This window comes from Uloborus diversus, chromosome 7 (genome assembly GCF_026930045.1).
Source record: "Uloborus diversus isolate 005 chromosome 7, Udiv.v.3.1, whole genome shotgun sequence".
NCBI classification, from domain to species: Eukaryota; Metazoa; Arthropoda; class Arachnida; order Araneae; family Uloboridae; genus Uloborus; species Uloborus diversus.
The window spans coordinates 12,043,203-12,054,806 of record NC_072737.1 but is presented as its reverse complement, the minus strand read 5'-3'; the positions used below and the strand labels follow the sequence as shown (position 1 = coordinate 12,054,806).

At 33.1% G+C, this 11,604-nt stretch overlaps 1 protein-coding gene across 1 annotated transcript; it reads left to right on the top strand.

The window, feature by feature from the left end:
- Positions 1-8,417: 8,417 nt before the first annotated feature.
- Positions 8,418-9,459, top strand: LOC129226248 (zinc finger protein 271-like). The gene is made up of 2 exons (XM_054860849.1): positions 8,418-9,363; positions 9,455-9,459. Exons 1-2 carry the CDS (start codon positions 8,418-8,420, stop codon positions 9,457-9,459), a joined length of 951 nt encoding a protein of 316 aa, XP_054716824.1.
- The last annotated feature ends 2,145 nt before the right edge of the window (positions 9,460-11,604 follow it).

Here is an 11,604-nt window from a genome sequence, read left to right as displayed (position 1 = left end):
CGCCAAATTACTTTTTAAATTGAGAAAAAGTTGAAACAGTAGCGATATTTCAAAAATGTCATGACTAGTCACACCTGTAGTTCTAAGTGTCACTGCACAGCAGAGAGTGAAGACACATTGGCTCAGTCGGATAAAGCAGTGTGCTAATAAGGGGAAGGGCTTGGGCTTAAATCTGAGTCAAAAAATATCATTTTAATGGGTTTTTTTTCTTCAGCAGAATTTTTATCCAAGTTTCCATAGATGTGCAAAATTGTTCTCATAGCAAAATTCTAAGCAGCAGTTCTGTTGTCATTGAAATCGGGAAACAAAACATTGATTTTCATACTGTCAATCATAGTTCAACTTTTAAAATATTTTAACAAAGTAGAAGTGTAAATTTCAATTTGTTTTGCTGCTTTACAATACATCAGTTTAGTCTATAGCATCTCGTGGTTGTATTGAAATCAGAAAATTCTTTCTTTTAATACAAATGTTTCATGTGGGTCAGCCAGTCATCCAAAACTGAAATTTCAATATCAAAAAATTGCCAAAGACAGGTCTCGAACCCTCCTAACTCTAACATTACCAAAGGTGGTCTAAAACTGCATTTAAACAACTAACTTCAAAACATTTATGGGGGATCTTCCATCCCTCCCCCCTTTTTGCCAGCAACATTGAAAATAGCCTTAAATTTCATTTAAGGGCTTGAATTTCAAATAATTACATGTGTAAAACTTTCAAAAACTCTTCCTAACAGCATTAAAAGTCTTTTAAAATTGTTTCTTGATTTCCAATTTTGAAAAATCGTCGGTCCTCATGACAATATCAATGATGGCCCACAACTGCATCTTTAAGATTGCTTATTTTCGAAAATTTTCTAGATGTGATCCTCCGGATCTTTCCTCCCCTGAACATCTTCTAAGATCGTCTAAAACTGTTTTTGAACTACAATTTAAAAAAACTTTTGGGGGAGAACCCCCAAAGTTCCTTTTCTTAATGTAATTAGAGAAAAAATATAAGTGTTTTTTAAGTTGCAATCTCAAAAAATGGCCAGGGAAATGCACATAGACTACTTTTTCACCCAAAATTAGCAAAGACCATCCAAATGCATTTTTAAGGCCATACAAATTAGAAAAAACAAATACTCTTCTTGATTTTTGTGCTAGTTTCTTTATAGTTCTGGGGCGAAAGGTGAAGTGTCCAGCCAGTTTATGCCCCCCCCCCCCCCCCCCGAGGATACGCCTATGGTTATGGTCTCTGATGTATGCCACATACGCTTCAAAAATACCAAAAACTTGAAACTGTTTTTATTCACAAATAAATTACACTGAAGGTTATTTAAAGTGCTTAAATTGGGAAATTTCTTTTACACTTCAGTACATAAATATGTACCAATTACAGAATTTTAAATCTTTTTCAAAACATGCATTTCACTAAAGAAAAACTCTTATCACAATCTATAAAAAAAATAGGCCAAAACGGTTCAAATTGCAATATTTGAACGGAAAAGGCCATTTGCAAGCGATATAAAATACGCTTATAGAGCCGGATTTATTATTGACGGGGCACTTTCTGCTTGCTCTTTTTTTTCAATTATCAAAGTATGTTTCAGAGCAGCAAATATTCTGTTTCTTTTGTACTTAAAGTTATAGTTTTCATTGTACACTAATTTGTTTTAATTTCATTTCAGCTATAATTTGGCTGCATGAGATTTTATATTGACTAGCATGATGTTAGTTGTGCAACTCTGCATTGATACCATCCACCCGGCACGCATGTGGATATAGAATGTTTATGACTTGAAAACTTCTTCTCAAGTGAGATTTTCCCGAATTTCAAGGTAAACCTTACAATGAAGAGCTATATTTTCCTGAAATCAGTCAATCAACAATGACAGAGATTTAGTGTGTATACAAAACTATAACATACCTCAAACACACATATTTTTTGTAATGTCGCCAATGGTTATGTCAAATTTTACCTTGAATGTTCTTTCGAGACAAAGAAAATCACAAATTTTTATTTGTTTAAATTAAATTTTTTTCAGTCAGTTTAAAAAAAGATATTAGCAAGATCTACCGACAGATGGAGATGCTTTAAATATGTAATATTAGTGAGGGCTCTTTTATGAAATATCACCATCTTTGGTGAACAATGTCTGTCAATTTCTTTCTAGTTATTAAATAATGGGATTGTAGACAGAAGAAATAATATAAGGGAGTTGTCATTTTGTCCTTAATGCGGAGTTACATTTTGCAGATGGTAAAAACAAGATCTTTCTTTTGATTTCCAGAGGCTTTACAAATTTATCGAGTTGTAGAAAAACCACAAATACTAAACAAATGCCTGGTACTATCTTTATTTCTATCAGCTGACACATCTAAGAGTCCACAGGTCAGAAATCCCATACTTGTGTGAATGTTCTTCAATGGCTTTTTCTCAAGCTTCAAACTTGAAGACACATATGAGAGTAAACACAGGTAAAAAGCTGTATGCATGTGCAAACTGTTCAGAGACGTTTTCTCGACCTTCAGAAATGAAAAAACATTCAAGAGTCCATACTGGAGAAAAACCGTACTCGTGTGAGTGTTGTCCAATGACCTTTTCTCAAGCTTCAGACTTAAGGACACACACAAGAGTCCACACTGGCAAAAAGCTGTATGCATGTGCAAACTGTTCGAAGACGTTTTCTCGACCTTCAGAAATGAAAAAACATTCAAGGGTCCATACTGGAGAAAAACCGTACTCGTGTGAGTGTTGTCCAATGACCTTTTCTCAAGCTTCAGACTTACGGACACACATGAGAGTCCACACTGGCGAAAAACCGTATCTCTGTAAACATTGCTCAAGGTCATTCTCTTATGCTTCAAACCTGACAGTACACATGAGAGTTCATACGGGGGAGAAGCCATATGCATGTGAATACTGTTCTAAGACATTTACTCAAGCTTCAGGAATAAAGAGACATTTAAGAGTCCACACTGGAGAAAAGCCGTACTCGTGTGAACATTGTTCCGTGGCCTTTTCTCATGATTCAAGCTTAAAGAGACACATGAGAACTCATGCTGTTGATAAACCATAAATATGCAAGTTTTGTTAAAATGGTAAAAAGTAGAGACGTACCGAGTAGCACTTTGGCCGAGTACAGAGTACTCGGCCTTTCACTACTCGGCCGAGTTACCAAGTGCCAATTATGTTTTAAAAAGAACCACCGACACACATGTGATGAATTTTGAACTTATTGGAATAGTAGTATAGACCTCCTTGTCCATATAATAGTTTTTAAAACTAAATTCCTGCTGAAATTTAATTATGCATTATATAAACAATTTTGTTTGTTTCAAAAAAAAAAATATTTTTAAAACTAAAATTAAATAAACAAAAGGTATGATAATTCAAGTTGGAATTAAAACAAATTACAGTAAAACCCCTCTAATGCGGACACTAACAGGACAATTTTTTTTGTCCGCAATAGGGAGGTGTCCGCAGGACAGGGGCTTAATGTTATTTGCATTGGAACGGACCTTATTCACGGCTTGGCAACGCTCCCATCAGCTGTCCGTCTGCGGGTATTTTGACCAATTACGTAGTGTCAGTAGTGCTAAAGAAACTCGTTTTATTTAAGGATTACTGGACTTCATGCGCATAATGAACATGTTTAGGGCTTAAAAAGACTTACGAATGCATGAAAAATGTCGAGAAACGGGGAAAATAAAAATAGAATTCGAGTTTTCACCATGTTTTGGATAAGAAACCAAAGAGGCTTAAACCCATGAAAATACGATAATAAAGAGATTATTTCGTATCAAATGAATCGTTCATCATTCTTTTACAACGTTTCTTAGTTAAAAACGTAAAAAACCTCCCATTTTTAAATAGAAAGAAGAGTTTATAAGCCACACAAAAGCAAGTGTTATTATACGCTGTAGTGCCAGATTTTCGTCGGCTACAGTTCCCACAATGCACTGCAGTGAGGGGTTTTTACCCGCAGTGACGTCAGGTGAATACTGTCCACTGGGGAATTAAAAATTGTCCTCCTTTGAGGGGTGTCCGTTAGGAGGGGTTTCACTGTATACCAATCAATTATAATTCTAGTCAGCCAAACATAAATAATTTTTAAAAGTCGATGAAGCAAATGTACAGAAACACTGCAGACACGTGTTTCTGCCCCCCCCCCCCCCGTTACAAGGAACGTCTTTTTCAGTGCATAACATGTCAGCTAAAGAATGTAAAGACATTCGACAAAAAAATCCGACCTTTGTCAGATGCCTTTAAATTCACGAGCTCCCATTTTGTGCATTGAAAAAGGAATTCCTTGTAATACCAAAACACGTGTCTGCAGTGTTCCTGCACTGTGCTTTTAATGTTGTTTTATTTCTTTTTATTTTTTAAGCAAAGGAATTTTTATATTTTTATAACTAATTTTTGTTTGTAGCAAAAATCCATTTTTAATATAAAAATTCCATATTTTCTATACTTACCTTTTTTGCATAATTTTTAATAAATAAGTTTCATTAACTTTAGCTACATTAAAATAAAGATTTATTCCATTGAAGCATTACAAACTTCATTATTCTCAAAATTAAAATTTGACTTACAAATTTTAATTGTAAATGATTGCAGAATATAATGCTTGCTCTTTTTTTATAAATTTTATTATCTGTCTTGGACAATATTCACTTTTTTGCAACTACTCGGTATTGGCAGAGTACCGAGTAGTTACCGAGTACTCCGTACGTCTCTAGTAAAAAGTATTTCCTGTTTTCACACACTTGAAGCAGTATATTAGACGCCATATTCAGAAATATATCACTTCATATATTATGTATAGAATATATATAGAAATATTCAATTTTGCGCTTTTTGTTCAAAAACATGATGTTAGGAGACCGGGAAACAAAGTTTTTTCTTAAAGGATTTTTAAAAAAAAGTTTTTACTGAACAATATAATTACCATCTTTATAAAAAAAATCCTTTGCCATGTGCACAAATTTTCAACCCTGGATGCATGGAAATTAATTGATTTTTGAGTAAAATCTCTGGAGATGGCATTTTTTGTATTGGAGAAATTTTAAGTTTTTTTTTTGTCACATATGAATCAGAACAAAGAGTAATCAGGTGGTGCAATGTCAGGTGAGTTTGATGGGGGAAGCAGGACCCACAGCTTTTTTTTCTTGAGGGCTGGTTGGCCTTCAGAAGCGTAATCTTGCATTACCATACTTCAGTGTCATTCTTTTTCTGCTGATAATAGTGTAAATATTCTCGCCATTAATTGCACCATCTGGTTTCTCTTTCTTCTGATCACTAAAACATTTTCTGAGACAAGAACTTGAAAATTTGGCTTGTATCCGAGCTGCAATTTTCTGTCATTTTACTCCAAATATTAATTAATTTTTTACTACCTGGATTCCGGGATTAAAAATTTGCACACTCAATGCAACAAACTGTTGATAATGAGGGTAATTACATCATTAATGAAAAATAAGAAACTTTAAAAAATTTGTTTGAAAAGGACCGACCTAACTTTCCAATTCCCCTAATATTATGCTTTGAACTCACCCCTCCTCCTCCTATTGTAAAAAAAAAAAAATTATCCGATTTCATATGGCCTAGAAATTTTTAGTGTGTGAATATTACATGAAAGCCTTTTTTTTTTTAAATTTCAAAGTGAGAGATTGTACATAGCTGTGCAAAAACATTTTCTGCAATTTGAAAAAAGTGAAAGCAAACAGTAATTTCTGCAGACTCTATACTGTTGTGAAATTCGTCTAGAAGCATTTCTTTGATATGAACTGTTAAGAATTAATGTGATTTTGCAAACTAGCAAAAAATACATTTCCTGTGAATGCTATAAAGAGAAAGTTTCTACAATCTACTGTTTTATAGTTAGGAGTCTATTCATACTTTTGTGCAATCCTTTTTGAGGTTTGAAATTCTTTGTCTGAGAAGTTGAGAATTCATATGACTAACAGTGTTTTACTTATGTAAATAAATGTATTATCAGCATTTCTAAGTTGACTCTTATTTACATTAGTAGTGTCCTATGTTTTCATTATAACACTGCTTTAAACATGGTAATTAATGTACTTAATTTTTAATAAACTTTCATGAATTATTTATCTGTTCATTGTGTTCCCGCACGACTTTGCCTGTAGTTATAAATTAAAAGGTCTTTTGGTTCGCCTGTATATTTACAAATAATGGATGATGAATTTCTCGCCAATTTGCTATGTTCATTTGCTCGCCAATGTTACGATTCCACCTTATGATAATTTTGTAATTAACTCTTCCACGTTGTGATAATTTGCTCTGTAAAATTTTCTTAAAATTGAAATAGAAAAAGAACAAAATCTTAATTTTTAAAAAATCGCTTTGAGGTGCACATCCCCATGCTGCAAACTAACTTTGTGCCAAATTTCATAAAAATCGGCCCAACGATCCAGGCGCTGTGCGGGTCACAGACAGACAGAGATCCAGACAGACTGTCAGATTTATTATTAATAAAAATAATAGTTCCTTGTATTCGAATACAGTAGACCCTCGTTTTACACGAGTTTATTTTACGTGGTTTAAAATTTGACACCTTTATTGTATTTTACGCGAATGAGTTTTGGTTTTACGCGGATGTGGCAATGCAAACAAATTAAATTGTCCCCTCTTTCAAAATCCAAACTCCTAAATATTGCAGATTACACATAATCGAATGCATTTTGGCGTGCTAGTAATCAAGCTTGGGCCATGGGAGAAATTTTATGCAATGGGTTCCAGAATTCTTCCCAGAAGTAAAGTTATTAAACTCACACAGTTCAGAACTCACTGGAAGAAGAGCTTTTAGGAGTAACACAGGAGGCCAAAACCAACGAGGATACCTACATCGGTGATGCACAACTGAAAACGTTCGCAATGAAAATTTTGAGCCATTCCTAGACAGTAGAAATGATCTTTCTGATTTGTTAGTGAAGGAAGATTCTATCGTGGAAATGAGGCAAGTGATCATAGATGCGTTAATGCTCTGCAAAGAATTACAGAGAAAAATTCTTAATGAATGCCAAAAGACTATCACAGCCAACTCTTCTTTATAAACAGGACAAGAAATTGATTTATGTTTTCTTCATGCATGTTGTGCATGAAAGTCGATATAAGGACACATTAAACTTTTTATACAATTAGTCATCGCTAGAATGAAGTATTTTGTTATCTACGGAACCAAACCCCTATCTTAACACTAGTATTAGGTATCGATTTAGGCCGTTTCGATTTTCCTGGAATGTAACCCCTGCATAAAACGAGGGTCTACTGTATATCCAAATTAATATCTAAAGTTTTAAATTTTGGGAACAAAGTGGAAATATATGCATAAAAATGTCACACCCATGCAAATGGACGGAAGTTGTTTTTAATATACACTAATTTGTTTCAATTTTGTTTCAGCAATAATTCAGCCTGCATGAGATTTTACATTGACAAGCGTGATGTCAGTTGTGTAACTCTAAATTGAATCACACCCAGCAAGCATGTTTATCTGGAAAAAAATATCGAAGTAGACGGTTGAAAATACCCAAGTGAGATTTTTCCCAAATTCCAAGTTAAACTTAACAATACGGAGCTATGTAATCCTGAACTAAGCCAATCATCATCCAGAGGAGATTTAGTAGATTTGCAAAATTATAACATGTCACAAGCACTCTTTTTTGTAATGTTGCAATGAATATGTCAAATATTGCATTGGATGTTCGTTCGTAGAAAAAAAAATATTTTACTTTGTTTAAATTAAATTCATTCTTTTAGTTTGAAACAGATATTAGCATGAGCTATGCACAGTAAGAGATACTTTGAATCTGTCTTTAGTGAGTGTTTTTTTAAAAGGCAATACTCTTTCGTGATTCATGTCTATCAATTTCTTTTTAGTTATTAAATAATGTGATTGCTGACAGAAGGAACTTTCTATGAGGTTCTTATTTTGCCTTTAATGTAGAGAAACATTCTGCATGTTATAGATGACAAGATTTTGCCAGAGGTTTAACAAATTTATTGAGTATCAGAAAATCCACAAATTTAAAATATATGTCTGTTATTGTCTTTATTTGTATCCACCGAAACATTTAAGAGTCCAAAGTTAAAAAAATCTCTACTTGTGTGATTGTTATTCAATGGCCTCTTCTTCAGCTTCCAGCTTAAAAACACGTATGAGGGTGCAGACTGGCAAGAAACTACAAGCATGTAAGTACTGTTCAAAGACATTTTCTCGACCTTCAGAAATGAAAAAACATTTAAAAGTCCATACTGGAGAAAAAATGTACTCGTGTGAGTGTTGTCCAATGATCTTTTCTCAGGTTTCAAAGTTGAATACTCATATGCGAGTTCATACTGGAGAAAAACCATATTCATGTGAATCTTGTTCAAAGTCTTTTTCTCAAGTTTCAAGCTTAAATTCACATATGAGAGTCCACAGTGGTGAAAAACCATATAAGTGTAAGCATTGCTCAAAAAAATTTGCTGTTTCTTCAAACCTGAGAGTGCATATTAGAATCCATACTGGCGAAAAACCATATGCATGTGAATACTGTTCTAAGAAATTTACTACAGGTACGGCAATGAAGAGACATTTAAGGGTCCATACTGGAGAAAAACCGTACTCCTGTGAGTGTTGCTCAATGGCTTTTTCTCATGTTTCAGCCTTAAAGTCTCATATGAAAATCCATACTGGCGAAAAGCCATATGCATGTGAATACTGTTCAAAGAAATTTTCTGTCGCTTCACTTATGAAGAGGCATTTAAGAGTCCATACTGGAGAAAAACCTTACTCGTGTGACTATTGTTCAATGGCTTTTTCTCACTCTTCCAGCTTAAAGAATCATATGCGAGCCCATGCAGGAGTTTCTCAAGCTGAAGAATCGAATTCAAAAGCATGTACTGGAGAAAATCTCTATTCCTGCGAGTTCTGTTCAAAAACATTTCCTTTTGAGAAATATTTAAAGAATCATATGAGAATTCATACTGGCGAAAAACCATATGTGTGCAAACATTGCTCTAAGACATTCTCTTTTCGTACAAACCTGACAGCACATATGAGAGTTCATACTGGTGAAAAACCCTATTCATGTGAATACTGTTCTAAGACATTTGCTCAAGCTGAAACATTGAAGGCACATTTAAGAGTCCATACTGGAGAAAAACCGTTCTCGTGCGAGTGTTGTCCAAAGACCTTTTCTCAAGGTTCAATTTTAAGGGCACATATGAGAATTCACACTGGAGAAAAACCATATGTATGTAATCATTGCTCAAAGAAATTTGCTTTTTCTTCAAACCTGAAATCGCATATGAGAGTCCATACTGGCGAAAAGCCATATGCCTGTGAATACTGTTCTAAGACGTTTGCTCAAGGTACAGGAATGAAAAAGCATTTAAGAGTCCATACTGGGGAAAAACCGTACTCCTGTAAATGTTGTGCAAAGACCTTTTCTGTTAATTCAAGCTTAAAGAAACACACGAAAGTTCATGCAGCTGAAAAATCGTCATAAACTTGCAAGTTTTGTTCCGAAGCATTTCCTGTTTTCTCACTCTTGAAGCAGGGTATGAGCACTCTTTACTCAAAAATGATTTCTTTCTTTTTGTTTTTGTGTTGAAATTTTTTTCAAAAACATTATCTCATGACTTAATTCGCATGTTTTTTTTTTCATCAAAGTGACAGATGTATACGATTCTATATGGTCTAAAAATCCTAAAAGAGTGAAAAGCACATACCAGCATTTTTTTTTTAAATTCCAAAGTTAGAGATTCTCTATACTAGCTATTATACTACTTGTGTATGAATATGTTTCAAAGGTTTTGCACTAACAGCACATATAATAACTTCTAGTGCCTCTACATTCTTGTGTAATTTCTCTAGAAGCATTTCTTCGAGTAGAATTGTTCACTATTGATTTGACTATCTGTACCCATGAAAAATTGTTCTTTTGTCAGTATTGTGCAAAGGCATTTAGCACAAGAACACATATGACTGCTAGCAGAATCCGTACTCTTATGAAATTTGTTTACAGTCATTTACTTTTGAAGATACATATGACTTCACAAACTGAAAAAAATACGTTCCCCATGAATGCTATAAAGAGACATTTTGTACAGTCTGCAGTTCTAGAGAAAAGATCGGATTCAAACTCACGGGAAATCTGTTTTCAAGTTTGTAAAATTCTTTCAGTGAAAAGTTGAGAATTCATACGACTCTGTTTACTTGTGGAAAAAAATGTTTTATTAGCATTTTTAATTTGACTCTGATTTACATTAGTAGTGTCCTATGTTTTCGTTATTTCATAGACTGCTTTAAACTTGTTCATTTCTGGCGCCTTTTTAAAAAAATAAACATTCATAAATTATTTATGTGTTCATTATTATTATTTATGACTGAAAATGCAGCATAAAATAATGTCAAACTGATTTGATTTTTTTAAATTTTAGGTATTTAAATCTTTTTTAAAAATTTTTACATTATTCTAATCATGTTGACTGTGTAAAGTGTATAAGTATTTATGACAAAGTTTGGTGCAACCTTATTTTTCCAGACTTAATTTATTATTGATTAATTTAATTTCCAGGGAATTGAAAATTAAGTTAATAAGCAGGCTTGCTGTTAATTATATTAAAGAAAAATGTTTTGCAATGATATTATATATAATTATTTAGAACACATAAAAAAAAGTTTCACATCATTTCTTAACATGGAAGTTATCCACTCTCTTCTAAATATCTCTCTTTTAAATATTTTTTATGCTTGAATGAAGCAGTCATGCAAACATTTCATCATCATGAGTGACTGCCGCCTCAAGTACACCATGACATTTTTTAGATTATAATAATTTGTTGTACAGTCTATGCACAAGAATATACATTTGGCAAGAAAAAATCAAATGTTTCACTTGCTATCACAATTTAAATTTGTTATTTACGTGAAGATAAATTGTTCTTTAAAATTCTGGAAATTTGTTTAAGATTACAGTGAAACCTGTGTAAGTTGACCACTTGCGGTGCAGTACTTTGGTGGTCAACTTAGACAGGTGGTCAACTTACAGAGGGTAGTAATGAAAACTTTTTTTGTCATTTCTTGTCCAATGCATTCATTTTTTAAACTAATTGGAATATTTTAAACATACTTTCATTGTTTAACATTACTTTAAAACAATAAGAAAAAATGGTGTTTAAATATTTTTAGAGATTATTTATCAGAATGACGCGTAAAGTATCATACAAATTTAAAATTTCTGTGAATCGATCAAAAAAAAAAAGCCTCATTGCTTATGAAAAACTACTTAATTGATATTAACAATTCCTAAAAACTCATAACAAGTCAAAAGTGACTCAAATTCTTTATTTGATTTTTTCTTGTACATTTGTAACCATGGTAATCTACTTTACAAAAAAATAACTCCTTATTGAAGTTTGGCTCATTTTGTGGGACATAACGTTAGCCCAATGTTTTTCGATAGAAACATAAATATTCATAAGTTTTTCAAAAATGTCTGGTTACTTATTTAAGGCATAACTAATGAAACTTTTAGTACGATCTAATGTTGTTGAATACTGGTCAACTTACAAAGGGTTTTTTACAATACTCCAAACCAAAGCTGGTGT

Bases quoted from the DNA above. Each gene is read 5' to 3' on its own strand.
- LOC129226248 (XM_054860849.1), top strand. From the start codon at position 8,418: ATGAGAGTCCACAGTGGTGAAAAACCATATAAGTGTAAGCATTGCTCA.